At 34.8% G+C, this 15,980-nt stretch overlaps 5 protein-coding genes across 9 annotated transcripts; 3 read left to right on the plus strand and 2 right to left on the minus strand.

Moving 5' to 3' along the window:
* Positions 1-393: 393 nt before the first annotated feature.
* LOC107265767 (electron transfer flavoprotein subunit beta) lies at positions 394-2,160 on the plus strand. The gene is made up of 3 exons (XM_015735547.2): positions 394-692; positions 1,013-1,411; positions 1,672-2,160. The coding sequence occupies exons 1-3, from the start codon at positions 642-644 to the stop codon at positions 1,981-1,983; spliced, it is 762 nt and encodes a 253-aa protein (XP_015591033.1). The 5' UTR covers positions 394-641; the 3' UTR covers positions 1,984-2,160.
* A 15-nt stretch (positions 2,161-2,175) lies between these two features.
* LOC107265763 (protein UBASH3A homolog) lies at positions 2,176-5,557 on the minus strand. Of its 2 annotated transcripts, XM_015735542.2 has the most exons (4): positions 5,293-5,557; positions 3,976-4,909; positions 3,343-3,900; positions 2,176-3,271 (listed from the first exon to the last, which is right to left on the minus strand). In XM_015735542.2, the coding sequence occupies exons 1-4, from the start codon at positions 5,397-5,399 to the stop codon at positions 3,200-3,202; spliced, it is 1,671 nt and encodes a 556-aa protein (XP_015591028.1). In that variant the 5' UTR covers positions 5,400-5,557; the 3' UTR covers positions 2,176-3,199. The 2 variants fall into 2 exon arrangements, with proteins under 2 accessions (XP_015591028.1, XP_015591027.1); XM_015735541.2 differs by having other exon boundaries at positions 2,176-3,900.
* Positions 5,558-5,841: 284 nt separating this feature from the next.
* On the plus strand, positions 5,842-7,747 carry LOC107265766. 2 transcript variants are annotated; one of them, XM_015735546.2, is made up of 3 exons: positions 5,842-6,290; positions 6,371-7,149; positions 7,225-7,747. In XM_015735546.2, the coding sequence occupies exons 2-3, from the start codon at positions 6,409-6,411 to the stop codon at positions 7,669-7,671; spliced, it is 1,188 nt and encodes a 395-aa protein (XP_015591032.1). In that variant the 5' UTR covers positions 5,842-6,290; positions 6,371-6,408; the 3' UTR covers positions 7,672-7,747. The 2 variants fall into 2 exon arrangements, with proteins under 2 accessions (XP_015591032.1, XP_015591031.1); XM_015735545.2 differs by having other exon boundaries at positions 5,842-6,122.
* An 84-nt stretch (positions 7,748-7,831) lies between these two features.
* On the minus strand, positions 7,832-10,569 carry LOC107265765 (potassium/sodium hyperpolarization-activated cyclic nucleotide-gated channel 1). Of its 2 annotated transcripts, XM_015735544.2 has the most exons (9): positions 10,284-10,569; positions 9,954-10,192; positions 9,629-9,844; positions 9,393-9,564; positions 9,183-9,322; positions 8,927-9,114; positions 8,619-8,824; positions 8,342-8,551; positions 7,832-8,268 (listed from the first exon to the last, which is right to left on the minus strand). In XM_015735544.2, the coding sequence occupies exons 1-9, from the start codon at positions 10,320-10,322 to the stop codon at positions 7,981-7,983; spliced, it is 1,698 nt and encodes a 565-aa protein (XP_015591030.1). In that variant the 5' UTR covers positions 10,323-10,569; the 3' UTR covers positions 7,832-7,980. The 2 variants fall into 2 exon arrangements, with proteins under 2 accessions (XP_015591030.1, XP_024938799.1); XM_025083031.1 differs by lacking the exons at positions 9,183-9,322; positions 9,393-9,564.
* Positions 10,570-10,714: 145 nt separating this feature from the next.
* Positions 10,715-15,503, plus strand: LOC107265761 (F-box/LRR-repeat protein 4). Of its 2 annotated transcripts, none has more exons than XM_015735532.2 (6): positions 10,715-10,913; positions 12,037-12,315; positions 12,393-13,412; positions 13,478-13,885; positions 13,959-14,102; positions 14,185-15,503. In XM_015735532.2, exons 1-6 carry the CDS (start codon positions 10,719-10,721, stop codon positions 14,386-14,388), a joined length of 2,250 nt encoding a protein of 749 aa, XP_015591018.1. In that variant the 5' UTR covers positions 10,715-10,718; the 3' UTR covers positions 14,389-15,503. The 2 variants fall into 2 exon arrangements, with proteins under 2 accessions (XP_015591018.1, XP_015591019.1); XM_015735533.2 differs by lacking the exon at positions 10,715-10,913 and adding an exon at positions 10,977-11,370.
* The last annotated feature ends 477 nt before the right edge of the window (positions 15,504-15,980 follow it).

A 15,980-nucleotide genomic window follows, 5' to 3' on the forward strand; every position in this document is an offset into this window, starting at 1 on the left:
TTTGAGGATTATTATGATTTTGTTAAATATTAATATAAAAATAATTAATATTTACACGCAGCAAGTTCTGTTCAGGCAAATTTTTATATTTATCCAACTGTTAAATTGAAAAAATCAATATACCTGTGTAATTTTCAGCTATTGTTAATTTTCAATAATATTAAAAGATCTATGAAATTTTTATCAGTCTTTGTGTTTCACACTATTTATTGATTATCGACACAGTATTTCATTAATTGGGTTATCAAGTACTTGTACTTTGAATTAAAGTTTCCGCCATTTTTTTTTTCAAGAAAAGTGGAATTTGAACTCGAGGAAATATATTATATTTTTATAATATTGTATTATTTTTTTCTGATATAATAATACAAGACAACGAGAAGCTTTTAATGCATATATTCCTTATTAATTTATAATTCGTAATTTAATTAAAATTTGTGTTCGCGGCTGTTATCATTGATGTGATGTAACTACACTGAACTACACTGAACTACACAGCCCCACTCATTAGCGCAGCTGTGTATAGCCATTGATTAGAGCACGGATCTTGTTGGATCTTGTCCCGTATCTACTGTACTTCTTGTTGAATTCATCAGAATCAATTAAATATTATTTATTTATAATATTATCATTTACGAATCATGTCTCGTGTACTTGTTGGCGTTAAGAGAGTAATTGATTATGCAGTCAAGGTAATTTATAAAATACCAGACCCAACTTTATGATCTATAGATACATCAGGTCAAAGTGAAACGTGAAAAACAAAACTTTTTAACAAGCAGACTTTTCACGCTAAACTTGTTGCTTAAATTTATTTTTTATTCTACCCCATATTTCTGAACTTATACATGTGCAGTATAAAACTCTGATCAATTTATGTGAGATTCATGTCTTTGTTTTCCAAGTATTTAACTACAGAATGAGAATGAAAAGTGAATGTAGCTATATATAAACTAGTCAACTGTTTAATATAATTGTATAAGAAATTTTAAAACTCTATATGGTTCCTTAGATCAGGGTCAAACCGGATAAAAGTGGAGTTGTCACAGATGGAGTGAAACACTCTATGAATCCATTCGATGAAATTGCTGTTGAGGAAGCAGTTCGCATGAAAGAGAAGAAAATAGTACAAGAAGTCATTGCTGTGAGCTGTGGCCCAGCACAAGCTCAAGAAACCTTGAGGACTGCTTTGGCAATGGGTGCTGATCGTGGTATTCATGTAGAAGTCTCTGGTTCAGAGTACGAAACACTACAGCCTTACCATGTATCTAAAATACTTGCTAAAATTGCTCAGGATGAAAAGGTCGATTTGGTAATTCTTGGAAAACAAGCAATCGATGATGATAATAACCAAACAGCGCAGATGCTTGCTGGTGTTTTGGATTGGCCAGCTGCAACTTTTGCCAGCAAGGTATAACATAATATTATAAGAGATAAACTATTCTTATTCTAATACAATTGAACAACAAAACATCTTTACACTCTCCGAAAAAGGAAAGAAACATATCTAGATCATTATTATGCAACAACCCCACTCATATTAGTCAACTAAAATCAACAAAACTGATAAGACTGACACTGAGCCTTGCAACTAAAACATTGTTGACAAGCGATTTAAAAGACATACTTCATTAAAAATTTTATAAATAACTTTGCAATTTATTTTTTTAGGTAGAACCAGGATCAGGTAGCCTAACAGTCACTCGGGAAGTGGACGGAGGATTGGAAGTCATCAAAGTGAAGTTACCAGCAGTAATTAGTGCTGATTTGCGGCTTAATGAGCCACGTTACGCTACTCTGCCTAATATCATGAAAGCCAAAAAAAAGCCAATCAAAAAATTTACTCCCAAAGATCTTGGCGTAAACACAGCCCCCAAGATAGAGATTGTCTCTGTCGAGGAACCACCAGCTAGACAGGCTGGCTCTATTGTGCCTGACGTTGACACCTTGATAGCTAAATTAAAAGAAAGTGGCCATATTTAACGTATTCGGTAACAGAGCTCTTCTCGAAAAAAAAGGTAATGAAATGGTCAACAAAAAATAAATAATGACGTTTGTAAAGTTAATTACATATGTGTCAAGAAAATAGGTAGAATGAAATAATATTTTTGTACATGGCCAGAGATAATAAAATTGGTGTATATTGTAGATTTTAATAAATTTGTACTGTACGTATAAACAAAATTATTTGACAGTTTGCCTAATATTTTTTATTAAAATACTCTCATATACAGATATATTCTCTTTGGTAAACTTAACGGTACGGATCAAGTGAATAATACAATATTCCACAAAAGATAACACTGCGATAATTACAATCTAAATAGCTCCTCGTAACCTCTCATTTAATATACTATATTCAAAATACGTAAAGATTTCAAAATTCGAAGTCACGAATAATTGACAAAGTGATCTAAAAGTTCATAACTTAGATCATACGTAATGATCATAACAATATAATGTAGTTTGCTGAGATGACGTATCGTGAATTAAAATGATTTAGTAACATCGAAACTGTATTTCTAATAATTAAATTCAAGTATAAACATTTTCAAGATTTGCATAAGCATAACACTTAAGTACATTCACAATAGTAATATTAAAATTTCGAAACACTTGATTGTGACTAAAATCTTTGAACAACACGATTTTATTGAATGGAATGCGAATACCCGTAATTTCATATTTTACCAAACTATTTAATCCTCGCGAAAAAAAAGAAGAAAAAAAAGAAAGCGAAGAAATAGTAGACTGCAAAATCGATCACACAAAAAAAAGCGTACGTCTTTCTAGCTCGTTTCCAAATACACAATCTTCTCGGGATTTTTCCATCTTTCTTCGAATATAATAATTCATTCGTAATCTTAATCATTCAAATGGTCCATATTTTCCTTAGAATACACGTAGTCGTTTTGTATAGCAGAATAAAGGGCTATTGACTATCGCGTATCTTTTATCTCTATGACCTGAAGGATCACCACCCGTCTAGGCCTTGTAATGAAATTCATTGCATCGTAACAGTCTTTGCATCATTTCTCAATAAAAATCTTAATACGAAAACGATAAATTCGCTGTATTTAATCGAGGCGCTGTATTATTATAAATATTTTACGTTAGGATCTTCCAGTCAAATCGACTGTTACTCGTGTGCGTGATTGGCGGAAAAGGTGGCGGATGAAGTTGCCATCCGTCCAGACTTTCATGAGCCGTTAAACACGCAAGATATGGAACTCTTTGGACCAATCGTGTGACTTCGGCAGCTGGTGGTATTCTACGACCGGTAAGCTGCCTGGTACAAGCTGCTAAGGATGCTGCATGCGCGACAATTAATATATTACCTACCGTGTTCTCGATGATTTTCTTGATTAACTCAAAACTCCTCTCGTAATACTGGGCAGCGTTTTCTCTCTGGGGAAGTTCCTTGGTCTTGACTATGGGCTCGTAATTTGTGTCCACGTTGAAACCAGCTTTGACTAACTCATCTGGACTCATCCATGTTGGTAAACCGTTTGGATACCAAGCTAACCATTCTATTAGACCTGGTTCCACTTTCATGGAAACATCGGACCCCAGTCCTTTTAATATCTGGGACAGAGTCTGGACACAGCGTAACGAGGGCGATGTAAAAGCAACATCTATCTTGACATTAGAAGACCTCATGGCTCCTCCGACTAGAGTTGCTTGCATTTCGCCTAAAGTCGTCAAGGGACTGTCATTTTGGAAATCTTGTATGTTCCTAGGTGGAATTTCTTTAGGCATGTTCAAGTCTCGACGAATGTAACAGCCATTAGGTTCGAAACAGTATGGAATCCAAGTGCCAAATGTAAAATCTATACGTTCGCCATGGCGGCAGATAAAAATTTGTCGTGACGGTATTGTAGGTGGTTGTGTAGCTTCTATCTGTCAATTAAAAAAAATAATACTTTACATAATTGATCAAATATTAGTTTGTATACTGAGAGAATAGATACTTACCGGTTCATTATCTGCTGGAACCCCATCCGGAGTGTCTAGAGATTCATTCGAGGAGAGTACCGGAGGCTTTCTACTTCTGGGGACTTCTCCACCGACTTGCGGTCTGTGATCGGTGATCTGTATAGTACAATGAAGTGTCCATGCATCTGATTCCGCTGTTCGTTTTGTATGATTCAATGGTAAGTATCCCGAAGTTCCCGTTAACCAGGAAATACCCTCGACCCATCCGTCGATAGAAGCGTCACAAGCTCCTTCAGGTAAATAAATATAATCTCCGGGTCTTAACTCAAGCTCATCATGTTCCCTGGGAACGTGTGCATGTGTCACTTTATGGACATGTGCATTTCGCAATCTGGAATCTCGAGAGTATAACCTGAGTTCCCAGTTAGCTGGCACATTTGATCCTAATTGTTCTACCATGTTATTTAGAGGTACAAAGAGGGAATTAGGAAATTGATACGCTAGAGAGAGATGTAACGAATTTGTATGTGCTTCCGCAGTGATCATAAGATTTGCTAGTTTGTTCACATAACGCATAGCAATGGACGTAAGCCATTCGGCGTGCTTATCTTTGACAAATAATCCCATAAAGTTTTGAGACACATATGTTTCCAACCCAATGGAATCAGGGTATTCATTGCAGTCAACTATACTCTCCAAGGCACTGGCTATTTGTTCAGCAGATTCATCCGGTGCTCTGAAGAATGACACCAATGTAATATGTGGCATGAAGTTCAGTGCTCCGTTCCATCCTAGCTCTCTACTTTCATTCCAGAACGTAAGTAACTTTTCAGCCAGAACTCCCGTTGGACAGGCATACAAGACATACTCTCTTGGTTCATGAGAATTCAAAGTAGGATCTCTTACATGTGTCAGAAGCCAATCTGATGCCAATTGTACACCCCGATGTCCAGTGGCTGCAAGTGCCTTCACTCTGTCAAGAGATAAACAAAGCATAGAAGCAAATAACATCATTTATAATTATTACTACATTAATCTTCATTTCCCTAGTGTAATGAAACATAATGAATCATCACAATTCACTAATCATTCAACTCATAGTAATCAGTGATCATGACTAAGAACTGAGTGAATTTCAGGACAAACAATAATAATTTCATTGAGCACGTGTAATAATGAAGAATTATTTAGACAAAAATTAAATAACAAGCTAACGTACGAAGGCCAAATTTGACAGCTGTTTGTTTACAATGGCGATTAATGCAGAGCATTGAGTAAGCTTCAAGTGCAATTGAGAGAAATAAATGGAGGATGCTTTATATGACTAAGGTAATAGGACAAATATGGAAGACTCACGCTCTGTGCTCTGGAAAACCCAACTGCAACAATATTTGCAACGGTGTTAAATGCTCTTTCGAGATCTTTGTCGGTGTCGGATTTTTGCGCGGAGGTAACGTCGCCATGACGGTGCATCATTCGGCGCACCTGCAACTGACGACGGTTATTTCCATTTACAATAAAGCGTCGCGGTTTGCCACCTTGAAAACCCTCCATGTTCAAATAGGTTATACGCAAGTATACCTATATTATATATGTAATATCATGTTTCATAACGAAGTTATCACAAGGGAAATATATAATTGAATTGTTGTTATATATTGAAAAAAAAGAACTTAATCAAATGCCGTGATAATCACGCAAATGATAATTGTATTTGTAGTCTTGTAAAACTTAATGATGGCTATATGGCTTTTTTATAACAATTAAAAAACCACCTTATTAAAATATATTCAATTACAAATTCCAAATAAACGCCGAAGGATAGATTTGGAGAAATATTTAAACGTGCAATAGTGCAATTGTTGATATATTAAAAGATATGTGTGTTATTTTCTTATTTAATATATTAATAGATATGTAATAAAGTAAAAGTATTCACAATTATTCTGTCTTCCGAAGTATATATGACCTTATAGCAATAGATTTCTCAGCATTAGATAAACTCTCGCAGTACTATGAGTTCAAGGATCCTAAAGGATAATCATGTAGTGTACAGTTTCTGCTGCTTTATTCTCCTTCTTCGCATACCTTCAGATATTGAACTATTTCGTTGTCAAGCAAATAAACACTACGTGAGTAACGCAAAGTTTTCGGCCTCCTAATGCGGGCCTTCCTATATAGTACAGGTAAGACAATCAATGCGTAATGTTAAAGTAAGACAGTCGACAAACGTATCCATACCCATGTAAAGCACAGTAGTGCTGAAGAGACTATCTAAATGATGGAAAAATTTATAAATTAAAGAAAAGTTTTTAAAAAGTTGGTCCATTAAATAAATAGGAATCTACAAAAAAGTTAATATATTTGCATTGTTAATAAATATGATAATTGTCATTTAAATTTGTGTAAAATAATCTTTTAACGCTTTTTGCAGGTAAATTAAAGAAAAATACAACAAAATGTTACAAAGATATGACTTCCTGGCAAAGATGCTGTGCCTATTGTCCAGGAAATCTAGCCCGGTCGAAGGATCCTCGGGAACACGTATGTAACGTTCCAAAGTACGCCTCAGGAACATTGAAATTTTCTTCCCTAAGTGGTGCCGTACGGAATAACCAGGAACGCGAAGAGAGACTGCGGGGAAAACCAAAGAAAGAGAGAGAAATGCGTTTCTCCTCCTGCTACGACAATTTTGCTATCGCTAAGAAATTTCATACGGAAAATCTACAGCATCAACCATTACCGGACAAGGTGGACGATAATGTCTTTGCGAACTTTAGACGTGCAAAATCCTCGGGCTCTTTATCATCCTGTAAAAGAAATCATGACAAATCTCCATGTACCAAACAGCATTCAGAAATTGTTACTCACTACCCAAGATGTCTTTATGGTCCTGAGTTGGGTTGCAAGAAACCATCAACGTATATGGATCTTGCTATTTGTTGGGATGCTCCGATTAATCCTGATTACGAACCTCACCGACCAGTTCATATCGATGGCTCGGATGGTGGATCAGCACCAGCCATTTTTACACTTGTACAACGCGGGAGCAATATACATGACAATGAATACCTGAGATCAACCAGGGTAGACAAAGCTAAGAATAAACAGGAAATACCAAGACAGTGTTATTCCTCCTGTAGATGCTGTGAAAATCGTAAGTCTGAGGTACCTCAGTATAATTCAGGTGAAAAGGAACTCGCCAAACTCGAGGTACAGTGTACCTGCATTAGTAATAAGGTAAACACTAATAGTCATAAGGATGATAATCATTTTTTATATTATCAGGAACGTTCTGAGCATGACCTCTGTAAAAAAATGAATGATCTACAAGTCACTGGGAATGATTGTCTGTTAGAAGATATTGACAAAACTAATACAGGAATTCGTGCCAGGCCGCAGCATGCAGATTTTCTTCGACATTGTGCTGCCTGTAACTTTAATGCGCAGAAAAGCCTTAAAAAAAATAGACGCCGATTAATTCAGTCAGCTAGTAAATCTCAAAGAGCTCAAAACTCTCGTAACGGACTACCAAACAGTGTGAATGTTCCAAGACCAAGAACACCATATGCGAAACGATCGTTTTGTATTGATACACTGACGCCACCTTTTAGTATAGTTAAAGGATGTAGGGATGCTGATTATCCTGAACATTGGAGACTCATGTCTGTTTATCAACAATCTTATAGAAATCCTTATAAGCAACAAAGAATGATGCTTAATTACAATCACTGATCTATTTGGATATATTCATTTAATATAGAATTTTATTTGAACTTAATTATTTTTAACGATGTTTCTGATATATTAAATTCTACTATATTATTTATTTCAAGATTAGCAGCTGCTAATCATTGAGATATTTCTTGTTGTTAATGATTATTCCAGTTGAATAATATATATTGTTTAATTGTTGAATTATCTGTTTAGACTTTTAAAGCAAGAAAATAGTCTTTAAAATTGTTAAAACGAACGTATAATCTTTAGTGAATATCACAACTGACAGCAATAATACATATGGTACATATAGCATATATATATATTCTATTCCTTCCTCTTATAAATAATATTACTTATATTAATATTGGAGGGCATAGAATGATCTCGGCCAAATGCCTCCTCTAAAACCGGTGCTTTATCAAGAATTTCAAGAGCTAATCTTTGCAGTTTGCTCAAAAGATTAGGAAAATCCGCAATGGCCTTTTGAAAATCGTCACGCGTTATAACGTAAAGTTCACAAGTCTCGATAGCAACGACAGTGGCAATACGATGTTCGTTTTCCATAACCAGTGCAACTTCGCCAAAATGTGCTCCGTTCTCCAAATGGCAAATCTAAAGATAAATTATATATATTCAGATAAATGAAACCGCATGAGATTTATAAAAAAAATGTAAATTAATTCACCTCCTTTCCTGCGCTTGTGTATATAGCCACTGTACCGGAAACTATGAAAAATAATGCATCGCCCGGTGTACCGGCTTTAATTATAACGTCATTAGTTAAAAAGACTTCAGAACGTAATGACGTTATTATGTGTGTAATAGCTTGAGGCGGTAAATGTCGAAATAATTTAATATTCTCAACGAATTTGTTGTAATTATGAAATAATAATTCCTGACGAAAAATTTAAAGGGTTAGGAAACTTATTTCATAGCTGTGAAACGGAGCAGACAAAATTTACTTCACGTAATTGCGACGAAACTTGCGTCATTATATACTTTTCTCTTTCGAAGCTCTTTTTACTGGTATAATCGAAATAGGCAAGAATTCGTCGCTGAATTGTCAATGGCAATTCCTTGTATCTCATGTACTCGTGCAATTGTTGAAGCAACTTGGAATACCCTTTACTGCGCGAGCGGAGTGTAGTTATTAATTGCAAAACTTGTCCTAGTAGATTAATCATACTGCATTAATACCATTACAATAAGCAGCATAGTAAATCATAATTTTTGGGATGAACTAGATAAACTTAATAAAATTAAAAATTACCTAGTATATAGATTAAGCCAATTTTACCGATTACTGTTAAAATTACGTTTAAAATAACATCTTCTGGTGTTTTCACGGTAAGAAAATGTGCAGAACTAGTAAGAGCAATGGCGGCACGATTAAGACTCTGTATATACTTTCTTATTCCACTATTTTTCTTCTTCATGTAATCAGACAAGATCCACGAACTGAAAGAAAATCCGATATTTTGAACTTCATTTTAAAAATTAGCTAACTTATCGAACCATATACTTACTCTCCAATTTCATTTGTACCTGGTATTCTCAATACCATCAATGGTAAATAATATTCGAGACAGGCACTCCAATGAATAATTAACATAGAAATTATAATAGTTTCAAGACTCTTATGCATTTGAAACGAGACACGATAATTCTAAAATATCCGTTATTAAATTATTACAAAATAAAAGTCAAAAGCTCCATAATTCCAATTATTTACTAACGTAACAAAGTCGTTTTCCGTAAACGAGGATTACTCGGAGTCTCGCAATTTTAATGAGATACAAGCAATTGTAGTACCACTCATTTTTTTGCCGTCTGGCTATAAAGATTGCTAATATTTCCAAAGGGATAGCCGATAAAAGATCCACTATAAAGAAACCTTTGAAATACTTTCTAAAATGATAACAAGCAATATTATATTACATTATCCTAAAATAAAGTCCATTGTAAGACTTACTGAGCCACCATTCTTGGATCCAGGACAATAACCTTTGTCGAATAATCGTAGTGTCCTGTTAAAAACCTCAAGACGATGTCTATCAGAAAAACAGCGTCAATGATTAATGATCCGAAGATTAATTTTTCATGTTCTTCGAAATAAAACGTGGCCAAACCCGGTATTACGGAGAGAACAAGTAACGTAAAAACAAATATTATCGTTTCCCAGTGACATCTGTAATACAATAAAATATGTTTGGCAAATCAAACATGCCTCATGATGTAATACATACTTTTGGAACTGTCAATAAATAATTAAGTAATAAGGTATTTTCATTGATAACCTAAATTGGCTGAAAGGATGTATCATATACGGATAAGATCTGATGTGTCTACTTTTCTCATAATTAATTGATGCTGTACTCTTCATACAAGCACGTGTACCAGGATGATTTATTGACAACATACATTGTCTAACGACCCATCGTCGAAATCTGGGTATCAATGTATTCCCTGCAATAAGCTCAAGTAATTCATCCTCCTCTTCAGGTACTTCGCACACATGTTCTAATCGAGGAGTACTCTGAAAAATCAAAATTTCAATATAAAAATAATTAGAATCAACCAAAAAATCGACATCTTGTACATTCTCATATGAAACTATCAATGGATACCTGTGATTCGTTATCAGGCACGAGCATCATTAAATCCATATCAACATACACCAAGAATAAGGATGAGAAAAAATGGAGCTCAAGAGCGACTCAAAGATTACAAATAATAAATAACCAGTAATGAAAAATACGTATTTCTTAGACTAATCTTCAGTGTACAGAGAAGAAAATAGATTTTTTTTAACACAATCTGTTGATTCAGTTAACATTTTGAAGTTAAATAACAAAAACAATATTATACATAGTTTTGCAAAACAACGCGATTTATACTCAAAAATCCTAACTACCTTCACGTTGCTTTCTACGGTAAAATTTCATCGAACTTTTATAAGATTCTACAAAAAAAAATATCTTGAACTATTGTTTTTCATACTCTATATGCTATTCGAGTAAATGTAGAGGGCACCTGGTACCCATATGATACGGTCCTGGCATATGCGCAGACGACGCAGTCTGCTGCAAGACAGTCAGCTGATCGTTGCCATAAACGACAAACTACTATTTTTTACAAGAATCTCGCGAGTGTTCGTACAAACAGAGTGTTGTAACAGAGAAATGGAGATTTCGAGTGACCATAACATTCTTATTGGAAATGCTGCGGATTCTGACATACCTGTGTTGCCAATTGAGGTGAGCCTTTCATGATTAAAATAAGAATAATTCTAATAGTTCACATCCATCTGTCATACGGCGACCTTGACAATTATGTATTCCACTTCCGGATGTAAAGAATATTATAAAATTATTTAATAAATTTGTTACGTCTAGGGAAACTTTCATGATGAACCGTTCCGATAAAATGTATGCAGATTCTATTGTCAGAAATCTGGGCATTTATTTAAAAACTTATAATTTTTCGAACCATTAGGATTATCTATATGAATTTTAGTTAGTCATTTTATTAACTTATATGAACTTTAACGTTTTCCTTTTTTCCTTAGTAATAAACCATGATATCGTTAGACTAATGCCCGTTTCCTCCGACGTGGTTTAAGCCTGGTTCAATTTTTTAAATATAGTTTTAATTAAGATGGGGTGATCGGAGTCTTAAGTTCGATTAACATCGGAGGAAACGGGCATAAATCAGGTAATGATTTGCTTATGATAATTAGAATACTTCATTTAGTACGGTTACATAGGTGCATACGTATGCATATATGCTTTTATTTTACAATATTAAGAAAATGAACAAAGGTGTATTGTTTTAAGAACAAAGGTTCTCCATGAATGAGATCTTTGTATATATGCGTCGTACAGCGAACTGTCTAATTATAGCAATGACAGGTGACATTGTAATCTGTGTCGTGGTACCACTTGAGGACAAAGCAGATTAACTCAATTTAACAAGGTCAAAGATATTTGCAACAATTCTGAATTTTTCATTTTTCACCAGTGACGCACACAGCTCGTAATCGCATTCATTCGACATTAACCTATTGAACATCAAAATCAATTAAATTATAACGCAAAAGAATTAAAGTTCCAGTAAAACTTCAAATAATATACTTAGTTTTCGATTACATATCTTGTTTAATTAGTATCTTACACACAACCTAACCTAACTTAAACCACACGCATACACACAGGCACACACACACACTCCACATATCTACACTGAATATATACTCAGCAATATACTTTGATATGATAGTCCTGTCCATATCTATGGAAGCAATTATCCTTTGTGAATTTGGATACAGAGTAATAAAAGATTAAAAGTAAAAGCTCTAGGTGCCAATTTCTTTAATTTTAGGTCATCGTACACATAATGTCGTACTTATCAGTGTCCGACAGGATGTCGGCAGGTTTGGTCAATCAACATTGGCATGAAGCTTCTCTCGACAGTCGATTTGTCGACAAGCAAGCCGTAATACTGAACCGACAAGGTGCTGCTGATAACTTACAAGAAGTCCTCAATATTCTGCAAAATTCCGTCAGACCGTTTTATCACTTCATCTTCAATGAAATGGAGCTACGCCGAACGATGCCTTTCTGGGAGCAATATGGACCGGATATGCGTAGCTTAATCCTGGTAGTCACATATGCATCTCAATCTACCACTTTTATCTCTTGATAATATATATTACAGATGAAATAAATAATCCACAGGTATGCTGTGACCTCAGCGAAAGGACACTCGTTGCTATCCTGAACTATTGTGAGAGCTTGAGGAAGCTTCATATCAATGCTTGTCGTGAATGTCTAATGTCAGGTCGACTGCTGGATGACGAGAACGACGTTAAAGAGCTCTCGTCGAAGTTCCAAAGTCTACACGAGCTTAGTCTTGCATCTAATAGATACCTGAGCGATGCTCTGTTCAATAGGCTCGTCGCCATCTGTCCAAATTTAGATTCGCTCAGTTTAATGGGATGTCAGATTTCATTTCACGTTGGTCTATATAAGAAATTCTATCCTGATAATGGATTTCGGATACAAGCATCTGAATCTGTCCTCACATTCCCTAATGTTCTTCGTTATATAACGCAGCAGAGCAAACGCCTGAAACATTTGAATTTTGGTTGCACTTTGATAGACGGAACAGCATTGGCATCCTTGTCAACGTTAAAAGATTTGAAATTAGAATCCTTGAAGCTTCACGCCTGCGAACAACTGACTTACACGGGGATCCGTACTCTTTTGGAACATCAAACCACTTTAAGAGTACTGGATGTTAGTTTCTGTACACGAGTGACAGATATCAGTTTAATTTGTATCTGTAAATCCTTGAAGAACCTGGAAGTTCTGAATATCCGACGGTGTCGTGCCGTTACTGCACATGGTATTCGGGAAATACGTAATCTAGAGAAATTAAAAGAATTGGATATATCTGAATGCGAACAACTCACTGGGGAATGTATTACTGATGGTTTGTGCTCCATAAAAATAGATACTGATAGTGGCAATAGTGATCCCAATGAAGATTCTGAAAATGTCAATCCAAATTCATTTAATGTAACAAGTAATTTTAGTGATAATAAACAACCGCTTAATAGGAACTTAGAGAGATTTTCTGCAAACGCGTTAAATCTAGATGAGAAGTCTATTGAACTTATTGCAATGAGCTTTCCCAAGCTACGGCTACTGGGTGTTGGATATTGTTTTAGTGCAGTTACAGATAAGACCATACAGGTAATAATTCTAAATGAATACTCAGAGTTTACAAAGGTAAGAGAATAACAATTCTTCTATTACAGACAATATTTGAAAAGCTGATACTGTTAAGGTCCTTGAAGATAAGTCGCTGTGATAAAGTTAGTGATTTAGGTCTTACTGGTATGGGAGCTGGCAACAAAGAAAATATCAAGAAGGTAATGATTGTAAACACACAACAAGTTCCACGGTCAAACCTCAGAATAAGCTTACGGTCCAGAGCTGAGGAAGAAATAGTACGAGATGCTAAGAGGAAGAACGAAGTGATGCAGATGTGTGGCGACCTCATTACTTCATTGGATGATGAACATTGCTCAGGATTCTCTTTAACGAGACTCAGAGGACTAACAGAATTGAATCTTGCTGGATGTAACAGAATAACCGATGTTAGTTTGAAGTACGCATTTACATTTCCGGAACTCAGGATATTAGATCTGAGCATGTGTCAACAGGTTAGTTATAATTATAACTTTTAAAAAACTGTTAGAAATCATCACTTCAATATTACTAAATATTCAATATCAGGTAACACATGTTGGATTAGATTTTCTTACAAAAAATAATCCAGCAATTGAAGATTTGAATCTATCTCAGTGTCACAATCTGACAGATACTGGTATTTCCTATGTAGCAAAAAGGCTACGTAGACTCAAACGTGTTCATCTTCAGGTAAGCTTCACATCTTGCAACTCTTAATGGGCTAGAATTTTATATTTCAATTAATACTTCTTTTATTAATTTTAATATACAGAGCTGCTCACGGTTAACGGACCATAGCTTGGACTCCATAAAATTGTATTGCAACTCCTTAAAATACTTGGATGTTCGTTGCTGTCAAGGAATGTCTATGGCTGGGATAGAAAATCTGTGTCACTTACATGTGGAGTATACGAAACATTCAGATGTCATAATGCATAACAAAGTGCCACCACCTGCGCCGCCCATTCGCAGATAGCCAATAACTCGACTGTTCCGGTTAAAAATATGTGGCCGGAACCGTTAAGTTACTTTGAGTATTAGCAAATACTCATATGCAGATTATTAGTACTTGCCACATGAATATTGTCAAGTTTTAAAACAACAGGGAAAGTAGATGTCTTATGACCATAGAGATTAAATTCCTGAAATGCATAGTCCTTATCGATGTCCTTATATAATAGTTTGCATTTGACATTTAATGACACCACAAGGAAATTAGAAGAAAAAGAGTTACTACAATAGGAAAAATTAGACCGATACCAGTGGCATACAGTATTTGACAATTTTTGTTGCGTCATTATTTTTTATTTAATAACTACATATTTTAATAAATTAATGCTTTTGTAAATAATTTCCTCTCCTTAACGTATTCTATTCTAATACTCTATATTTACATGCTCGTACTTTATAAATACGCTTTTCTATCATCTCAAATTAATATTTTGTATACGACTCTCAGGAATGGAATTGCAATTGTAAAGTAGAATTGTAAAATAGAAAAAAAATAAGACAACTCAACGAAGGCAACAGTGAATGATCTGCACGTTTGTTTTCATTGTGACTCCTTTAAGGAGTCGACAAATATTTTTAAACAAATTATAAGACTATCAAATTTTCATTTCACATCTCGCAGTGTAAACTATACATACATCAATTCCATTCTAGGTCCTTAGAACTCTATTTCATATAGTACAAAATCATTGCAAAATACAGTCAGTAACCGAAAGTATTCATCCATCGAACCTCTTTCGTAAATGATGAAGATAACTTGAGAGTACTAAGAGGAATGTAACTTAGTTTATACATAGAAAGAAACCTTTATTTATAAGCAACAAAATATTAAAACTGCAAATCAATCATTTGAGAAGCAATGAAATAAGATGAAGAACAATGAATTGCGCTTCCCTGAATTGCTGTATTGCATCTTATAGTGAAACATGTAATAAACGCGGATCGGCTTCTGAATGTGCAACATCTACTTTGCTGAAATTATCGTCATGGTAGGAAAAAAAAAAGAAATGACGATACCAGAACATGAACGAGTACCTCACGTCCTTGATCCGCCACCACGATCTCCAGATATTAACCCAATAGAACATCTATGGGCAGAACTGAAGCAAAATTTACGAAAAACTCCCATTAAAAATAAAGAAAATCTCAAAGATCGGATTACGGAGCAATGTAATAATATTTCATCCAAGGTTACGTCAAAACTCGTCGAGTCTATGCCTAGGCGATTGCAGCCAATAATTAAGACCAAGTTACACCCAACAAAATATTAGCAGTGACTGTGGCAGTACAATAGACAACTTTATAAATAATAGATGAATACTTTTGTTACCTATTTTTCGTGTCATAATTCATTGTTCTTCATCTTATTTCATTGCTTCTCCAATGATTGATTTGCGGTTTTAATATTTTGTTGCTTATAAATAAAGCTTTCTATGTATAAACTAATTTACATTCCTCTTAATACTCTCAAGTTATCTTCATTCATTTATGAGAGGTTCGGTGGATGAATACTTTTGGTTACTGACTGTATCTAATAAAAATTGTTTTTTTTTAATT

The sequence above is a fragment of the Cephus cinctus genome, unplaced genomic scaffold (genome assembly GCF_000341935.2).
Source record: "Cephus cinctus unplaced genomic scaffold, Ccin1 Ccin1_scaffold0240, whole genome shotgun sequence".
In the NCBI taxonomy this organism is placed as follows: domain Eukaryota; kingdom Metazoa; phylum Arthropoda; class Insecta; order Hymenoptera; family Cephidae; genus Cephus; species Cephus cinctus.

What these genes read in the sequence shown, in the direction of transcription:
- LOC107265761 (XM_015735532.2), top strand. Translation starts at nt 10,719, where the DNA reads ATGCGCAGACGACGCAGTCTGCTGCAAGACAGTCAGCTGATCGTTGCC. An exon ending in ATATGCGTAGCTTAATCCTG is followed by an intron (nt 12,316 to 12,392) that starts GTAGTCACATAT and finishes AATAATCCACAG; the next exon opens with GTATGCTGTGACCTCAGCGA. An exon ending in ATCTGAGCATGTGTCAACAG is followed by an intron (nt 13,886 to 13,958) that starts GTTAGTTATAAT and finishes ATTCAATATCAG; the next exon opens with GTAACACATGTTGGATTAGA.
- LOC107265763 (XM_015735541.2), bottom strand. Translation starts at nt 5,399, where the DNA reads ATGGCGACGTTACCTCCGCGCAAAAATCCGACACCGACAAAGATCTCG. An exon ending in GGTTTTCCAGAGCACAGAGC is followed by an intron (nt 4,910 to 5,292) that starts GTGAGTCTTCCA and finishes ATCTCTTGACAG; the next exon opens with AGTGAAGGCACTTGCAGCCA. An exon ending in TTCCAGCAGATAATGAACCG is followed by an intron (nt 3,901 to 3,975) that starts GTAAGTATCTAT and finishes TTTAATTGACAG; the next exon opens with ATAGAAGCTACACAACCACC.
- LOC107265767 (XM_015735547.2), top strand. Translation starts at nt 642, where the DNA reads ATGTCTCGTGTACTTGTTGGCGTTAAGAGAGTAATTGATTATGCAGTC. An exon ending in TAATTGATTATGCAGTCAAG is followed by an intron (nt 693 to 1,012) that starts GTAATTTATAAA and finishes ATGGTTCCTTAG; the next exon opens with ATCAGGGTCAAACCGGATAA. An exon ending in CTGCAACTTTTGCCAGCAAG is followed by an intron (nt 1,412 to 1,671) that starts GTATAACATAAT and finishes TTATTTTTTTAG; the next exon opens with GTAGAACCAGGATCAGGTAG.
- LOC107265766 (XM_015735545.2), top strand. Translation starts at nt 6,098, where the DNA reads ATGCGGGCCTTCCTATATAGTACAG. An exon ending in GGCCTTCCTATATAGTACAG is followed by an intron (nt 6,123 to 6,370) that starts GTAAGACAATCA and finishes CGCTTTTTGCAG; the next exon opens with GTAAATTAAAGAAAAATACA. An exon ending in AGGAACTCGCCAAACTCGAG is followed by an intron (nt 7,150 to 7,224) that starts GTACAGTGTACC and finishes TTATATTATCAG; the next exon opens with GAACGTTCTGAGCATGACCT.
- LOC107265765 (XM_015735544.2), bottom strand. Translation starts at nt 10,322, where the DNA reads ATGGATTTAATGATGCTCGTGCCTGATAACGAATCACAG. An exon ending in CATCCTTTCAGCCAATTTAG is followed by an intron (nt 9,845 to 9,953) that starts GTTATCAATGAA and finishes ATTGTATTACAG; the next exon opens with ATGTCACTGGGAAACGATAA. An exon ending in TTTCGTCGCAATTACGTGAA is followed by an intron (nt 8,552 to 8,618) that starts GTAAATTTTGTC and finishes ATTTTTCGTCAG; the next exon opens with GAATTATTATTTCATAATTA.